This window comes from Eretmochelys imbricata, chromosome 1, assembly GCF_965152235.1.
Source record: "Eretmochelys imbricata isolate rEreImb1 chromosome 1, rEreImb1.hap1, whole genome shotgun sequence".
NCBI classification, from domain to species: Eukaryota; Metazoa; Chordata; order Testudines; family Cheloniidae; genus Eretmochelys; species Eretmochelys imbricata.
Window position 1 is genome coordinate 271818845 of NC_135572.1, and position 18297 is coordinate 271837141.

The 18297-nt window shown below is 43.4% G+C and overlaps 5 protein-coding genes across 5 annotated transcripts; 3 read left to right on the top strand and 2 right to left on the bottom strand.

The window, feature by feature from the left end:
- Nucleotides 1-295: 295 nt before the first annotated feature.
- On the bottom strand, nucleotides 296-780 carry LOC144259411 (histone H2B 8-like). Its single transcript, XM_077807625.1, has one exon. The coding sequence runs from the start codon at nucleotides 765-767 to the stop codon at nucleotides 387-389; it is 381 nt and encodes a 126-aa protein (XP_077663751.1). The 5' UTR covers nucleotides 768-780; the 3' UTR covers nucleotides 296-386.
- Nucleotides 781-1111: 331 nt separating this feature from the next.
- Nucleotides 1112-1755, top strand: LOC144259413 (histone H2A type 2-C). The gene has a single exon (XM_077807627.1). It carries the CDS (start codon nucleotides 1112-1114, stop codon nucleotides 1499-1501), a length of 390 nt encoding a protein of 129 aa, XP_077663753.1. The 3' UTR covers nucleotides 1502-1755.
- Nucleotides 1756-2586: 831 nt separating this feature from the next.
- LOC144259412 (histone H1-like) lies at nucleotides 2587-3304 on the bottom strand. The gene has a single exon (XM_077807626.1). The coding sequence runs from the start codon at nucleotides 3302-3304 to the stop codon at nucleotides 2651-2653; it is 654 nt and encodes a 217-aa protein (XP_077663752.1). The 3' UTR covers nucleotides 2587-2650.
- A 3201-nt stretch (nucleotides 3305-6505) lies between these two features.
- LOC144259414 (histone H3) lies at nucleotides 6506-7941 on the top strand. Its single transcript, XM_077807628.1, has one exon. The coding sequence runs from the start codon at nucleotides 6529-6531 to the stop codon at nucleotides 6937-6939; it is 411 nt and encodes a 136-aa protein (XP_077663754.1). The 5' UTR covers nucleotides 6506-6528; the 3' UTR covers nucleotides 6940-7941.
- Nucleotides 7942-9113: 1172 nt separating this feature from the next.
- Nucleotides 9114-9611, top strand: LOC144259415 (histone H4). Its single transcript, XM_077807629.1, has one exon. It carries the CDS (start codon nucleotides 9119-9121, stop codon nucleotides 9428-9430), a length of 312 nt encoding a protein of 103 aa, XP_077663755.1. The 5' UTR covers nucleotides 9114-9118; the 3' UTR covers nucleotides 9431-9611.
- Nucleotides 9612-18297: the final 8686 nt, after the last annotated feature.

Consider the following 18297-nt stretch of genomic DNA (forward strand, 5'->3'; position numbering starts at 1 on the left):
ATGGATACTCTCATAAAAAACCAACCTTCCACACAAACTTCCTCGTGGCTGGATTTTACTAAAACTAGACAAGCCATTTACAACGCACACTTTGCTTCTCTACAAAAGAAAAAGGACACTAAACTTTCTCTAAGGTGCCACAAGGACTCCTTTTCTTTTTGCGAATACAAACTAACACGGCTGTTACTCTGAAATATGCCATGAAAAAATACTTTCACAAGTCGCCTGAGACTAAAGCACATTAATATTTTTAAAATAAGCTTTGTTGGAATTTGAAAAACACAAGCAACAGCAATTAGTGATATCAGAGCTCTTTGGATGAGAAAGTGGATGGCTCTTAAAAGAGCCTTTGGGTTAAAAGTGAAGGTAGTCTCACAACAAACCATTTACTTGGAGCTGGTGTACTTGGTGACGGCCTTGGTGCCCTCAGACACGGCGTGTTTGGCCAGTTCCCCCGGCAGAAGCAGGCGCACAGCGGTCTGGATCTCCCTGGAAGTGATGGTTGAACGCTTGTTGTAATGAGCCAGGCGAGACGCTTCCCCCGCAATGCGCTCGAAGATGTCGTTTACAAAAGAGTTCATGATCCCCATCGCCTTAGAGGAAATGCCGGTGTCCGGGTGAACTTGCTTCAACACTTTGTACACGTAGATGGAATAACTCTCCTTCCTAGTCTTTCTACGCTTCTTATCGCCCTTCTTCTGAGTCTTGGTCACAGCTTTTTTAGAGCCCTTCTTAGGAGCGGGAGCAGATTTTGTTGGCTCTGGCATTTTTGTTCTGTGTTCTCTCACTCACTCTCTTTAAACGAAAACAAATCTTCAATGGTGAAAGAAGGTGACCGTAGCTGTATTTATAGAGAATGAAAGCACATTAAAGTCTCACTTTCCTGATTTGTTATTGGTTCTGAGACAAAAGCCGCGTTCCAAATGTACCATTAACCTTCTCATTGGTCAGAGTTACATCTCCATCGCCATTGGCTGTTCAGAAAATTAGTACCTTTCAGCCTATCACAATGTTTGAAAACTCCAAATAGAAAATATATAAGACAGCGCAAAAAGCATTTTTTCTGACTCTTGTTGATTAAAACATAGGAGATTCTGGATCGTGATTTGCAATGTCAGGCCGAGGAAAACAAGGAGGCAAAGCGAGGGCTAAGGCAAAGTCTCGCTCCTCGCGGGCTGGGCTGCAGTTCCCGGTGGGTCGAGTGCACCGCTTACTCCGCAAAGGTAATTACGCTGAGCGGGTGGGGGCTGGAGCCCCGGTCTATATGGCCGCAGTGCTGGAGTATCTGACTGCTGAGATTCTCGAGTTAGCTGGCAACGCTGCTCGGGACAATAAGAAAACCAGAATCATTCCCCGACATCTGCAGCTTGCCATCCGTAACGACGAGGAGCTCAACAAGCTGTTGGGGAAAGTGACGATAGCTCAAGGGGGTGTCCTGCCCAACATCCAGGCCGTGCTACTGCCTAAGAAAACCGAGAGTCACAAGGCCAAGAGCAAGTGAAGCTGATCGGGAAGAAACAAAAATCTGCAGTCCAAAACCAAACCAAAGGCTCTTTTCAGAGCCACCCACAAAATCAAAAAAGGGCTTGATTGTTACAGATAATCATTATTATTTTTCCTTCCTGTAAATAAATATTGAATTGGAGTTACAGTGGCTGGAATATAGATTCTGCACGAGACTGTTTTCCTACAAACAAGTTACTGAATCTCTGCTCGTTTGAAATAAGTGTTCGTCAGTTTTGTAGAACGTGCGAAAAGTAGAAATTTCTAATATGATGATAACATATTACTAGATGTCGTTTCCAGAGACAATGCAACAATTGCAATAAAATAAAATGGGAAATACGGTACCCTTTTTAGGCTATTTTTTCTCAGGTCTCAGGGAAAAAAAGGTTTTCTAAATGGCCTGTGAATTTGACTTTGGCGGGAAGGCTGGGGAAGAAATTTGAACTAAAACCTTTATCAAGACTCTCCTCTTCAACTTTTAGAGCTTCTATGAAAGTAGAGGGATTTCCTCTGAAGAGGAATAACGTTCCGGGTTGTCTGACCAATCCTTGCAGAGGGCGGGCTTTTCAAATTTACCAACTGCTCCATTTCCTCCCACCAGCAAAACAGAAAAAGATTTTGTCTATATATAATCAAAATTCCTTCCACACTGAGTCCTCTAACTCGCCCCTATGAACAAAGGTGGTTATGCGAGGACAGGGCACATATATTCTGACTCTTCCCTTTGACAATGTATGGTGATGCCTGATTCCTCCAACTGCTTGAAAGCTGCACCCTCTAGGCAGTTTTTTAATATATCGCTCTGAAAAGAAAAGTAAAATAACCATAATGCGAAGGGAAGAAATTAAAGCCAAAAGAACTGTAATCCTTTTACTGGGGGTTACGGAGAATGGGGCTACTACAGTATATCTCACATACATATTTTTGACTGGAGTCGCTTCTCTTTGACCCAGAGCACAGTTCATGTGTTAACATTATACAAACACACAATGAGGGGTAAAGGTAAGGGGTAAGGGAAGAAGGAATCTTCTGTCGTAGAAAGCAGCACGAGGTTATCGGTAAGTGAACCAGCTCTTTTTTGAAAGGGATGGGTGGCTCTTAAAAGAGCCGTTGGGTTTATCTAAAAAAAAAAAAAGGGGAGTCTTTACTTCTTCTTGGGTGCTGCCTTCTTAGCCTTTGCTACTTTAGGTTTGGTGGGCTTGGGCTTGGCCACCTTGGGTTTCACCGCTTTGGCCTTAGCAGGGCTCTTATCTGCCTTCTTGGGCTTAGCTGCTTTAACCCTTTTCGGGCTCTTGGCTGTTTTTTTGGCCGCGGCAGCTGCTGGCTTCTTGACTTTTTTCGGGCTCTTTTTCACAGCCGCAGCCTTTTTGGGTTTCTTGAGGGCGCTGGCGGGTTTCCTGGCAGTTGGTTTTTTAGGCTTTGCCGCTGGCTTTTTCTTGAGTGGCTTTTCCTTGGTCTCACCCGGTTTCTTGCCGAGTTTAAAAGAGCCAGAGGCGCCCGTGCCTTTGGTCTGCACCAACGTACCTTTGCTTACCAGGCTCTTGAGTCCTACTTTGATGCGGCTGTTACTCTTCTCCACATCGTACCCCCCGGCGGCCAGAGCCTTCTTAAGAGCAGCTAAGGAGAGCCCTTTGCGCTCCTTGGAAGCGGACACCGCCTTGGTGATCAGCTCGGTCACGCTGGGACCCGAAGGCTTGCGGGCTTTAGAGCCTCCTGCCGCCTTCTTCGGTTTTGTAGCGGAAGCTTTTGCCTCAGGAGCAGAGACAGCAGGAGCTGCAACAGGCGCCGTTTCGGACATAGTGACTATTATTTGTTATACACCAACAAAAAAACAAAACAAAAAAAAAACAACAACACTTGGGCTGGACTAGTTCAGTTGCCTGGTATTTATATACAGGAGAAGCCCTGTGATTGGCGCGTTTAGGAACCCGCCCAGCAAGGCAGATCGGAGTCTTCTTCCCGCTCGATTTGTGTTTTTTCACAGTAACGAAAAAAGAGTGTATTTTTTTTTGCCCAATATCTGCCTCACAATAACCCAATTTCTTATCTGAGTGAAGAGGAAACAGGGTATTTTTATTCAGAAGAATTTCAAGTCGAATAAAGTTGGGAAAAACTAGTTTTTCCTTATGAAATATAAGGTAGTAGTTGTTCATAAAACCACAGTTACAATTAAATCTTATTTTTAAGGTGTTTTCTATATAACAGGGTAGAAAGCCCTTGATTTGAATAAATTTCCTCTGTAAAATTATTTAAAAGTGAAGAAAGTAACACAAACTTATTTCAGGCTTTGAATATGGATTGAGATCTACCTCCTTGAACTAAATCTTTCACTTTCATTAAATCTGTTTAAAATATTCCTAATTCCACAACACCAATAACTAATTACAGGCTTATAGAGATATGTTTATGCACTGGAAATACTTATGGGAATAATTTGTAAATTGCATCTTTCTAACTGTTCCAGTATAAAATAAACTATCATTCTTAGCTTGTCATTGGGAGCTGATTTACAAATGGACTTGGAGTGTGCTGAAGGTTTTCTCTGGGGTTATAGTCCACAATAGTATCATCTATGCTGAGCATGCTAAACAGAAGGATGGTTGTCATGTGGTCTATGCTGAGAAAGGCCAGGGCCACACTCTCTACAGAAATGGGGCTGTCCATCCCTCCACCTTATTAAAAACAAACCAGAGCTTCCACACTTTGATAATAAGAGCTGACATTTTAGTAGCTTCTTCTTTAACTCCTGTGGGGTAGGGGGGAATGCTAAACTACTAAATACATAACTTTCAGTAAAACTACATTTAATATTCCTTCCTGTATTTTAAGCAAGTAATTATCCTCCTTGGGCCTATTAGAAATAGGTTGTGTCAAAGCAGGGTTTTTGTTGTCTTTTTTTTTTTTTCCAGCTCCATATCACATATGTGGGAAAAGGGTGGATCCTTGAAGAGTTGAAACTCATATGGTACATTCATGTGGTGGATTTAAAATATTAAAGATTTATTGAGAAGAAGATTGTTCTAAATACTTTCTGAAGTAAATGATCCTATGACTAGGGATGGCTGTAGGGTCTTGCAAAACATTGTTTGACAAGCTGAGTGACATCACACTCATCAACTAGATTCCTGCTCCAACTAGAAAGCAGCATTATTGAAATATTAAAAAGATTTTTTGGTTGTAATGTTTTAAGAAATAAATCTGAAAGATACAGCTTCCAAACAAGTGAAGTGTATGAATGTGGGAGCCAACCATTCTGTCTCTGTAAACCCTGCCCTATAGGAGAATAGCCACAATGTACTTGTATAATGGGATTGGATGTTTTTGGCCATTCTTTGCACATTGGCTTAGGTCTTCAAGGGTGGGAACTGAGTGAGGAAAAGGGGTCAGATTTTTTGTGATCTCTGTCTGGCTACTGGGAATGGGATGAAACCCATGGGTGAATATGAAAATTCTTCTACAAAGATTAGCCAGTGAAAATCCTCTGTATTTCTGCTTAAAAGAGAATATTAGAATGATACAAACCAGGGGTTCACAAACTGGGGGTTGGGACTCCTCAGGGGGGTCGCGAGTTGCCAGCCTCCACCACAAACCCTGCTTTACCTCTAGCATTTATAATGGTGTTAAATATTTAAAAAAGTGTTTTTAATTTATAAGGGGGAACATAAGGACACTCAGAGGCTTGCTATGTGAAAGGCATCACCAGTACAAAAGTTTGAGAACCACTGATATAAACAATCTATAGCAGTTGGAGGATGACTTAAGTACACATTCAGAATGTTCTCTGTGACTTTCCAAAACAAAACAAAACTTCCTCAGTCTTTTAAAGACCTCTATTCCCATAAACCTGAAGAAAAATAACATTTAAAAGAGAGCAATGATTGTGTGTAGTTTGGGGTGAGGTATGTTAGAGATAGGCAGGTGGCTTGAACAGTTTTTATGTAATGATGTCTGATCTAATTGAAAAGTGAGCAAAGGTGTGATTTTGTGTTTGTTTTAAGAAGGAAGAAAGTCAAGAGAAGGAAAGAGATTTATGTCTACCAAGCTGTGTACTATTTTTTCTGCTCCTGAAGGCCATCTGCATGCAGATAAAAAGTTATCCTTTTACTACTTAAGTATTGCAAGGGATTACTATTTAAGACTGCCCCCCGATCTGTAATCTGTTTGAGATTTAAGGCAGTGTGGAAGGACAGTAAAGAAATTCTTTATAAAAAAGGGGGTGCCCTTCAATATAAGAGGGAAGAATTGTGGGGTAGCGCTTTCATCTTCTGAAAGACTGCTAATTAGAACACAAACTAGAACAAACACAGAGAGATTCTCTACCCATTAAACATTTTGTGGTTTAACTCCCCTGTCTCCTGAGTTTGGTGCTTGTGACGATTGTTCAATTTTAAGAGAAGGAGGAAGCGGGAATGGTATACAGATTAACAAACTGTTCAATTTAAAAATAAATATATACATGAAAAGAGATAAAGAAACCCAGAATGCAGGGAAGGGAAGAATTCTGTATGGCTATGAGGTTTCAGCAAGAAAGGAAACCGCAGGAAAATGGGATGCTGGTGTGTTCCAAGAATAGTAAATTTCAGAGAAGGGTATAGTGGTGGCAAGACTGGATCTGGAAAACAGTAAGAATATAGGTTTCAGAGTAGCAGCCGTTTTAGTCTGTATTCACAAAAAGAAAAGAAGTACTTGTAGCACCTTAGAGATTAACAAATTTATTTGAGCATAAGCTTCACTGAATGTATCCGATGAAGTGAGCTGTAGACCACGAAAGCTTATGCTCAAATAAATTTGTTAGTCTCTAAGGTGCTACAAGTATTCCTTTTCTTTTTTAGTAAGAGTATACTGGCGGTGAGGAAGGATCGCATTTCTTTTCATAGCGAAGCGCGGGATTTACACATTTTCAAATTAGCCAATAGAGCTTGGCTTCTTCTTTTTAGCCAATCACAGAGAAGATTTTTTTCTATAAATATCCCCGGAGTACAGCAGTCTTTCATTTGAAGAGGAGAGCGCACGTTGTTTGAAATGGCCAGGACCAAGCAGACCGCCCGTAAATCCACAGGTGGTAAAGCTCCCCGTAAACAGTTAGCGACTAAAGCTGCTCGGAAGAGCGCGCCTGCAACTGGGGGAGTGAAGAAGCCTCATCGTTACCGACCCGGCACCGTGGCCCTGCGAGAGATCCGCCGCTACCAGAAATCCACTGAGCTGCTCATCCGCAAGCTGCCCTTCCAGCGCCTGGTGCGTGAAATCGCCCAGGACTTCAAGACCGACTTGCGCTTCCAGAGCTCGGCCGTTATGGCCCTGCAGGAGGCCAGCGAAGCCTACTTGGTGGGGCTTTTTGAGGACACCAACCTGTGTGCTATTCACGCCAAGAGAGTCACCATTATGCCTAAGGACATCCAGTTAGCCCGGCGTATCCGCGGTGAGCGGGCTTAAAGGCTGCACCACTGCGCTTTGACTACTTGAATACTCCCAACATTCCAAGGCTCTTTTAAGAGCCACTACGTGCGCATTGAAAAGAGCTGTAACACGCCCATTTCGTGTACTCTTCAATCACAAGACTTCACTGTGTGCGGCTTACCTAAATTAATAATTCTGACCGTAAGAAACCATCAAGGATGGCTCTAATTTTTCAAAGTATATGTTTGAGATAGGACACAACTTCCCATTAGGCTGCCTTAATTAAATTCTTAACTTTTTCTAGCCAAATTAATGGGTACTTTGGTGATGCTTTTGTCTTTTATCTGTGTTTATCAATGTTCCCTTTTCAAGATGTAATACAAACTTCTACAAATGTGAAATGTATTTCATTTAAAAAAATATATTTTGTATAACCAAATAAATATTGCCGTATTTAGCATTTGGCTTTAAACATTGGTTTAATAAATAAAGTAAAATCACTGGTATGTCTTTCAGATAATATTCATACATTGTAAATAAGCAAATGAAGGCTGGTATTCAGAGTTTGAATGTCTGTGTATTTCACTTAGTGGATTGTCTAGGGGTGTTCCTTTTGAAATCAGAATATTGTACAGAAAAGGGCATGGGGGGAATGGTAAGGATGGCCTGGGAGGAGACTTATCTGGGGAGCTGAGGAACACAAAAGTTAGACAGAGGCATTTATTTAAAGACACTAGTAATACAACAGTGTCTTTGTACACAATAAAATGTATGATGCAAATTACAAATGAACTGTGAAGAAGTTTAGGATAAAATCCAGAGGTAAAATCATCAGACTGTCTAATGAAGGGGTTAAAAACAGAATAAACATGGGGAAATAGTTTTACTTTGTGTAATGACACCTGATCACACTTGTTACAGTGTGTATGGTAACACCCATTGTTTCATGTTCTCTGTGTATATGAAATCTCCCCACTGTATTTTCCACTGAATGCATCCGATGAAGTGAGCTGTAGCTCAAATAAATTTGTTTGTCTCGAAGGTGCCACAAGTATTCCTTTTCTTGTGTCTCTAGTTGTATTATTATTATTATTAATAATTATTACTAGTATGTTATTGTATTATAGTTGTTTGATTATAATTAGTAAGCCCTGACCAATAAACCCATTTTTTATATATTTTACAACTTGTGCAGATTGAAAAAGAATTTCCATCAGAGGGCAACAGAGGATACGACAGGGGAAAAGGTGGCATATTTCTCAGTTTTTGTGAACCCCTTCTGATCGTTTTCATCCGTGCTTTCAATGTGTGTTGTCAAAAATGTGTGTAGACAGTAGCAATTTCAAAGTATTTTCCTCAGTTTTTATGCAGAAACTCAAATCTTCGAGCATAAAACAATTATTTATGCCTAGGAAGAAGAGGCATGAGTCCTGGAAAGGGGAAAGGAGTCCGGTTTTCTGAGCGATTATTTCTGCGGTCATTCAAATGACGTCATACTTTTGAATGTACTGCAAAAAGAACAGCAACAATAAAAATACCTTCAAATGGGGGAAGGTGGAGAAAGAAATACGGATGTAGCGTATGAGGGCAAGATTCTACTTATCATATTCAACCAGTGTACTCTTTGGAAAATGGCCGCGACAGATGGTTTGTCAAAAAATCTGATTGGTCAGATTTTGCCGCAGATTACAAATCACTGAAAACGAAAGGAGTATTTTCCAAAGAAAATAGCCACAAATAGGAAGCACTGTTATCTGAATACCCTCCAGATAGAAAAACTACAATAATAGAAAATAAAAGAGAAAGTGCAGTTTGAAATAGACTGTTATGTCGAGCAATTCAGAGACCGACCGATATTGGCACAAATGTGGGATTCAGCAGAGGTAGGAATTAATAGAGGTAGGAATAGATAATGTGTCTCGGTATAAATATAATTGAAATATAATTCGAAAATTTGTGGAGGATAAATGGAGCAGTATACAGACAATGGTGAGTGCAGGAGGAAAGGAAAAAGAAAGAAAAGGGGGGGGGGTCAATAAGCTGCCTCTCAATCGAACAGCATAAAGAGAGCGGCGAGCGGAAGAAGGAAGGAATGGACAATAAACTAGGCCTCGCCCCTTTTCCAGTACAAGTTTTCAGTCAGGTCGGCAGGCAGCAATATAAAAAGAGAAGAGGTTTCTAAGCGTGCATAGAGTGTTTTGATAGTGGTAGCAATATGTCTGGTCGCGGCAAAGGCGGTAAAGGACTCGGAAAAGGAGGGGCTAAGCGCCATCGGAAGGTACTTCGTGATAACATTCAAGGTATTACTAAACCGGCTATTCGTCGTTTGGCTCGTCGTGGTGGTGTCAAGCGTATTTCTGGGTTGATCTATGAAGAGACCCGTGGTGTGCTCAAAGTTTTTCTCGAAAACGTGATCCGTGATGCTGTTACTTACACCGAGCATGCGAAGCGGAAGACTGTGACAGCCATGGACGTGGTTTACGCTTTAAAACGACAGGGTCGTACTTTGTACGGATTCGGAGGTTAAGCCTTTCTTTTGACTTAAGTTAAAAATCAAATAGCAAGAAACACAAAGGCTCTTTTAAGAGCCACCCATATTTTCGCAATAAGAGTTGTATTGCTAAATAGTCTTATGAAAGTACAATGTATTATATTTCAGTTAGATAAGGTTTTTGTATTGTCTTAGTGGTTTTGCTTGATAAAACATGCATTGGAAATGAAATAGAAAATAATGGAAGTTCTTTTATTGTGGCGTTGGCGACTAAGCATTTGTATTAAGAGACCATTTAGCCAGACCAATCTTTGTTTCCTTTAGCACAAGTCTGATAGCCAGCTTTCTTGCTAATAAGCAGAACACTCTGGTTTCCTGGTAGAGGAAAACATAATGAAAAATTATAAAAAAATGTAAAAAAAATCCCAGTCTATTGAAAACCTTTACTCTGTTTTCAGTTTAATTTAAAATCTTAGTTATGGAACTCTTAATATCTCCCCTTTCGCCCATCTGCATTAATTAGAGATTTCTGAATCTATGTTGGTGAGTTCAGTTGGATAAAAGTATTTCTTACACAAAGTCATGTTACTGGGTCAAAGCCAGTCTCATTCATATCAAAATGCCCTATCCACTTAGCCTGAAACAATATATAATCTTCAGCTTCATCTAAAATAGGTACCTGGCATGAGCAGAGGCAAGCTGTTACATTAAATCACGGGTCACTGGTCATTTCCATTGTCCTGTTTCTTTAGTGACTGAGAACCTAAGCTAGTATAATCTTTTATAGCTTTGAAAGTCACAATACAATATCTTGCATTACCTTTGGCCTCCATAACTGTGAAGAGTGCAGGCCTGACGTTTCAGCTCACAACTACGTTCATGGTTGCCACCAACTTTCTTTTGGCATCCTCATGGTAGGAGACAGTATCCCCTAGCTAGGCTTTCAGTATAAACTGAGTTTCTCTAAAAGTTCCTTAAACAGAAAGACAAACATTTTAAACCAGACAATAAATTATTTTATATTCTCAGAAGAAAACTACTTTTGTTTGCTGGTGCTGGAGTCTATATTTGAAACAAGCAAAAAACCCTGTTAATCCGCCTACTATAAATTTTACATATAAAAGCAGCTGTGGTTGTGTTCACCAGCTCTTTTTACACACTTTGGAAAACCGGAAATGCTGAAACTTAAAATACACAAAAACCTACTTTGGCTCGTTTGTTATTGCATTATTTAATTCTTAATTTGAAACGTGTTCAGATGCGTTTTAATAGATTACATCTTTTTTATTGAGTTGGTGGCTCAAAATACGTTCTGGAGTAAGAAAGCATGTGGTTGGAGGCGGCCCCGGTAGCATCAGACACAGTCTCTTTAGCTATTTTCCCCGGCCACAGCAGCAGCCTGGATCTCCCCGAAAAAGGTAATCGTAACTGAGGGCTTTGCTGCTCTAGCTACAAATTAGTATTGTCGAGATATCCTTAATACTCATAACAGTGGCTAATATTCTTTTGAGACTGAGAGTTACAGAAATCAATTTGGAAGTTGCATTTTCCAAATTAGGTAACTGGGATTAGTGCGGGAGACAAGCATTGTCTCTTTATACACTCCACGGTTAGGAGACTACGCGGGAAAAGGCACAACTTTGCAGCGTAAGGGATGGAAGATGTCTGTTGCCGTGGCACAGCGGCTTCAGTCTCCAAGTGACAAAAGCCAGGACAGTCAGAGAAGCAAAGCTGTTGGTGAGTTATAGGCAAAACCTCCTTTTGCATCGGGGAGGTGGCTAAACCCTTTCGTAAATTTGAAAAGCCCGCGCTGTGCAAGAATTGGTGGGTGATAAACCCTTTTGTACGTTTGAAAACGTCGCGCTGTGCAAGGAGTGCCCAATCCCAACCTGTCCTATTTTACCAGTTAACGGAGCTACCTAAACGCCCCTGCAGTCTGTCGCAGGGAGTGGTTTGGAATACGCATTCCGCACCAAACTATTCCCCAGGGTTTCCTGTTTGATTTACAAACAGATTGGCCATCCGTTTGGAGACCGTTATTCTCCTAGATCTGACTACAAATAACCTGCAAGAGACGTGTGTGGGACTTGAGAGGTGTAGAGATTAATACTGACTGTTCCTGGTAAAAATCATGCAGTGGAAAATGGATGACTATGAATTAAATCTAAACAAACACACAATTTAAAAGCTGAAAGCGATCTACACTGACCACAATTTAATTCAGTGTTCATGGGAGGGGAAAATGCCACTGCTCTTGTTTGAACATAGTTCCTGTTTGAAAAATAAGGGGAATATCCTAGCCCCACTGATGTGTATGAAAGCTTTGCCATTTATTTTTATAGGATAAGGATTTCATTATTTTCTGTCACCCTGTTTCCTATTGGATCTTAAAACATAAATAAATCCTTACTTTGACCTTGCAGGTGGCTCTTAAAAGAGTTTTTGGATTGGTTTTGGACTGATTTTAGCTTGATATATCTTCTTGGTCACAAGGGAGTGTCCTGCCTACCTTCAGGCCATGCTTTTGCCCAATAAAACAGAGAGTCACAATGTCAAGAACAAGTAAAATAACCAACGATCAAACTAAAATCAGGCTGGCTCAAAACAATGGATTAAATTTGTGACAGTGTAGATTGCTTTTAGCTTTTAAATTGTGTGTGTGTGTTTAGATTTAATGCGTTACAGACCTCCTCGTCATTATGTATAAAGAGTTGTAGATAGCGGGGGATGATAATCCTATTTTCCACTGAATGCATCCGATGAAGTGAGCTGTAGCGCACGAAGGCTTATGCTCATATAAATTTGTTAGTCTCTAAGGTGCCACAAGTCCTCCTTTTCTTCTTGCTGTCCCAAGCTGTACTGTCTGCCAAGCAGCTCAAGAATTTCAGTGATCAGATATTCCAGAACCATGGCCATATGGGCCAGAGCTCTAGTCCAGCCCCCATCTGCTCAGAATAATTGACCTTCCAGAGCAGACAGTGCACACACATGGGAGGACTCTTTAAAGACGGTAATCTCTGTGCTATTCACACCAAGAGGGTTACCGTTATGCCAAGGATGCTGAGGCTGGAGCATCTGGAGTGAGAAGGCTTAAAAGCTACGCCACCAAATTTTCATACTTAATAACTACGCTGGAGGACAACACAAAAACTCTCCTAAGAGCCATTACATTCACACTGGATAAAGCTATAACACAGTGGTTCTCAAACTTTTGTGCTGGCGACCCTTTTCATATGGCAAGCCCCTGAGTGAGACCCCCCCCGCCTTATAAGTTAAAAACACCTTTTATATATATTTAACACCATTATAAATACTGGAGGCAAAGAGGGGTTGGGGTGGAGGCTGACAGCTCGTGACCCCCATGCAATAACCTCACGACCCCTTGAGGGGTCCTGACCCCCAGTTTGAGAATCCTTACACAACATCTGCCCTTCTAATATCAAGAATACTGTGTACTTGATTTATATAAAATTGTCCTGGCAAAATATAAAACCAATAAAATGCTCTTAATATCTTAAAATCACCTTTGGTGTGGGAGAACCTAGGCAGCCTTTTAGATGTCTTGCTTTAATCACTAATACTACTTAGGGTATGTCTATACTACGAAATTAGATCGAATTTATAGAAGTCGGGTTTTTAGAAATTGTTTTTATATATTCAAATTTGTGTATCCCCACAGAAAATGCTTTAAGTGCATTAAGTGCATTAACTCGGCGGAGTGCTTCCACAGTACCGAGGCTAGCGTCGACTTCCGGAGCGTTGCACTGTGGGTAGCTATCCCACCGTTCCCGCAGTCTCCGCTGCCCATTGGAATTCTGCGTTGAAATCCCAATGCCTGATGGGGCTAAAACATTGTCGCGGGTGGTTCTGGGTACATATCGTCAGGCCCCCGTTCCCTCCCTCCCTCCGTGAAAGCAGCAGCAGACAATCGTTTTGCGCCTTTTTTCCTGAGTTACCTGTGCAGACGCCATACCACGGCAAGCATGGAGCCCGCTCAGGTAACGGTTACCGTATGTCTCCTGGGTGCTGGCAGACGCGGTACTGCATTGCTACACAGCAGCAGCAACCCCTTGCCTTGTGGCAGCAGACGGTACAATAGGACTGGTAGCCGTCCTCGTCGTGTCCGAGGTGCTCCTGGCCATTTCGGCCAGGAGCGCCTGGGCAGACATGGGTGTAGGGACTACATTAGAAGTGACTTGACCAGGTCATTCTCTTTAGTCCTGCAGTCAGTCCTATTGAACCATCTTATGGTGAGCAGGCAGGCCATATGGATTGCTAGCAGTCCTATTGTACCATCTTCTGCCGGGCAGCCATGAGATGTGGATGGCTTGCAGTCCTTCTGCACCGTCTGCTGCCAGCCAAAGATGTAAAAGATAGATGGAGTGGATCAAAACAACAAGAAATAGACCAGATTTGTTTTGTACTCATTTGCTCCCCCCCCCCTCCCCTGCCACCCGTCTGGGGGACTCATTCCTCTAGGTCACACTGCAGTCACTCACAGAGAAGGTGCAGCTAGGTAAATCTAGCCATGTATAAATCAGAGGCCAGACCAACCTGATTGTTCCAATAAGAACAATTACTTAGGTGCACCATTTCTTATTGGAACCCTCCGTGAAGTCCTGCCTGAAATACTCCTTGATGTAAAGCCACCCCCTTAGTTGATTTTAATTCCCTGTAAGCCATGTCGTCAGTCGCCTTCCCTCCATTAGAGCAATGGCAGACAATCGTTCCGCGCCTTTTTTCTGTGCGGACACCATACCAAGGCAAGCATGGAGGCCGCTCAGCTCACTTTGGCAATTAGGAGCACATTAAACACCACACGCATTATCCAGCAGTATACGCAGCACCAGAACCTGGCAGAGCGATACCGGGTGAGGAGGCGATGTCACCGCAGTCACGTGAGTGATCAGGACATGGACACAGATTTCTCTGAAAGCATGGGCCCTGCCAATGCATGCATCATGGTGCTAATGGGGCAGGTTCATGCGGTGGAACGCTGACTCTGGGCTCGGGAAACAAGCACAGACTGGTGGGACCTCATAGTGTTGCAGGTCTGGGACGATTCCCAGTGGCTGCAAAACTTTCGAATGCATAAGGGCACTTTCATGGAACTTTGTGACTTGCTTTCCCCTGCCCTGAAGCGCATGAATACCAAGATGAGAGCAGCCCTCACAGTTGAGAAGCGAATGGCAATAGCCCTGTGGAAGCTTGCAACGCCGGACAGCTACCGGTCAGTTGGCAATCAATTTGGGGTGGGCAAATCTACTGTTGGGGCTGCTGTGATGCAAATAGCCCACGCAATCAAAGATCTGCTGATATCAAGGGTAGTGACCCTGGGAAATGTGCAGGTCATAGTGGATGGCTTTGCTGCACTGGGATTCCCTAACTGTGGTGGGGCCATAGACGGAACCCATATCCCTATATTGGCACCGGAGCACCAAGCCGGCAAGTACATAAACCGCAAGGGATACTTTTCAAGAGTGCTGCAAGCTCTGGTGGATCACAAGGGACGTTTCACCCACATCAACGTGGGATGGCCGGGAAAGGTACATGACGCTCGCATCTTCAGGAACTCTGGTCTGTTTCAAAATCTGCAAGAAGGTACTTTATTCCCACACCAGAAAATAACTGTTGGGGATGTTGAAATACCTATAGTTATCCTTGGGGACCCAGCCTACCCCTTAATGCCATGGCTCATGAAGTCATACACAGGCAGCCTGGACAGTAGTCAGGAGCTGTTCAACTACAGGCTGAGCAAGTGCAGAATGGTGGTAGAATGTGCATTTGGACGTTTAAAGGCATGCTGGCACAGTTTACTGACTTGCTTAGACCTCAGCGAAACCAATGTTCCCACTGTTATTACTGCTTGCTGTGCACTCCACAATATCTGTGAGAGTAAGGGGGAGACGTTTATGGCGGGGTGGGAGGTTGAGGCAAATGGCCTGGCTGCTGGTTTCGCACAGACAGACACCAGGGCAGTTAGAAGAGCACAGGAGGGCGCGGTGCGCATCAGAGAAGCTTTGAAAGCCAGTTTCATGACTGGCCAGGCTACAGTGTGAAAGTTCTCTTTGTTTCTCCATGATGAAACACACCGCCCCTTGGTTCACTCTACTTCCCTGTAAGCTAACCACCCTCCTCTCCTCCCTTCGATCACCACTTGCAGAGGCAATAAAGTCATTGTTGCTTCACATTTATGCATTCTTTATTCATTCATCACACAAATAGGGAGATGACTACCAAGGTAGCCCAGGAGGAGGGAAGGAAAATGCCACACAGCACTTTAAAAGTTTACAACTTTAAAATTTATTGAATGCCAGCCTTCTGTTTTTTGGGCAATCCTCTGTGGCGGAGTGGCTGGTTGGCTGGAGGCCCCCCACCGCATTCTTGGGCATCTGGGTGAGGAGGCTATGGAACTTGGGGAGGAGGGTGGTTGGTTACACAGGGGCTGTAGCGGCAGTCTGTGCTCCAGCTGCCTTTGCTGCAGCTCAACCATACACTGGAGCATACTGGTTTGATCCTCCAGCAGACTCAGCATTGAATCCTGCCTCCTCTCATCATGCTGCCGCCTCATTTGAGCTTCAGCCCATCTTCAGCCCGCCACCTCTCCTCCCGGTCATTTTGTGCTTTCCTGCACTCTGACATTGTCTGCCTCCACGCATTCGTCTGTGCTCTGTCAGTGTGGGAGGACAGCATGAGCTCGGAGAACATTTCATCAGGAGTGCGTTTTTTTTTCTTTCTAAGCTTCACTAGCCTCTGGGAAGGAGAAGATCCTGTGATCATTGAAACACATGCAGCTGGTGGAGGAAAACAAAAAAAGGGACAGCGGTATTTAAAAAAGACACATTTTATAAAATAATGGCTACACTCTTTCAGGGTAAACCTTGCTGTTAACATTACATACATAGCACATGTGCTTTCGTTACAAGGTTGCAATTTGCCTCCCCCCACCGTGTGGCTACCCCCTCAACCCTCCCCCCTCCCCGTGACTAAGAGCAGGGAACATTTCTGTTCAGCCACAGGCAAACAGCCCAGCAGGAACGGGCACCTCTGAGTGTCCCCTGAAGAAAAGCACCCTATTTCAACCAGGTGACCATGAATGATATCTCACTCTCCTGAGGATAACACAGAGAGATAAAGAACGGATGTTGTTTGAACGCCAGCAACCATACACTGCAATGCTTTATTGTACAATGATTCCCGAGTACGTGCTACTGGCCTGGTGTGGTAAAGTGTCCTACTATGAAGGACGCAATAAGGCTGCCCTCCCCAGAAACCTTTTGCAAAGGCCTTGGGAGTACATCCAGGAGAGCTGCGAATGCCAGGGCAAATTAATCCTTTCACATGCTTGCTTTTAAATCATGTATAGTATTTTAAAAGGTACACTCACTGGAGGTCCCTTCTCCACCTGCCGGGTCCAGGAGGCAGCCTTGGGTGGGTTCGGGGGGTACTGGCTCCAGGTCCAGGGTGAGAAACAGTTCCTGGCTGTTGGGAAAACCGGTTTCTCCGCTTGCTTGCTGTGAGCTATCTACAACCTCCTCCTCCTCATCATCTTCTTAGTCCCCAAAACCTGCTTCTGTGTGGCCTCCATCTCCACTGAAGGAGTCAAACAACACGGCTGGGGTAGTGGTGGCTGAACCCCCTAAAATGGCATGCAGCTCATCATAGAAGTGGCATGTTTGGGGCTCTGACCCGGAGCGGCCGTTCGCCTCTCTGGTTTTCTGGTAGGCTTGCCTCAGCTCCTTAAGTTTCACGTGGCACTGCTTCAGGTCCCTGTTATGGCCTCTGTCCTTCATGCCCTGGGAGATTTTGACAAATATTTTGGCATTTCGAAAACTGGAACGGAGTTCTGATAGCACAGATTCCTCTCCCCAAACAGCGATCAGATCCCGTACCTCCCGTTCGGTCCATGCTGGAGCTCTTTTGCGATTCTGGGACTCCAACATGGTCACCTCTGCTGATGAGCTGTGCATGGTCACCTGCAGCTTGCCACGCTGGCCAAACAGGAAATGAGATTCAAAAGTTTGTGGGCCTTTTCCTGTCTACCTGGCCAGTGCATCTGAGTTGAGAGTGCTGTCCAGAGCGGTCACAATGGAGCACTTTGGGATAGCTCCCGGAGGCCAATACCATCGAATTGTGTCCACAGTACCCCAAATTCAACCCGGCAAGGCCGATTTAAGCACTAATCCACTTGTCAGGGGTGGAGTAAGGAAATCGATTTTAAGAGCCCTTTAAGTCGAAAAAAGGGCTTCATCGTGTGGAGGGGTGCAGGTTTACATCAATTTAACACTGCTAAATTAGACCTAAAGTCCTAGTGTAGACCAGGGCTCAAAGTCGCAGTCATCAGGGTGTGCATGCTTTTATTTATAAGCATAGTTCATAAAGCAAATAAGGGGGAAGAACACCTTTAATCAATGTTCCCATGAGAAGCTTGCTGCGGGAACGTTAAATACCGGTGGTCAAGCGTGCAATCAACATAGTTTCGATATCTCATATAACGTAATTTATGCGTATCAAAATGTCTTTTAGGCAGGGTGCTTTGAAATTTGATGAGTGTCTTGCACTAAATGGAACGTGTAAAATGAGTTATGCTCCTGCGTTACAGACGGAGGGTCCTAAAAGTAACCCTCTCTTTTTAGTTGAACCACAAAAACAAGAGAATAATAGTTCCCGCCCCACTATTAATGCAAATTAGCGGACTGCTTTTCTTGGTTAACTATTGGCTGTTAGACATATAAACTTACCATCCGACCTCACCATTGGTTAAAGGTAGATCCTCATCCCCAAGGCAAGTTGACAGATCTGTGAACATTTTAGCCTATCATAAGCCGTTTTATTGTAAAAACAGAAGAGATATAAAAGCAATGTGTGAAAACGTTATTCTCCCCCCCCCCCCCCCCCACACA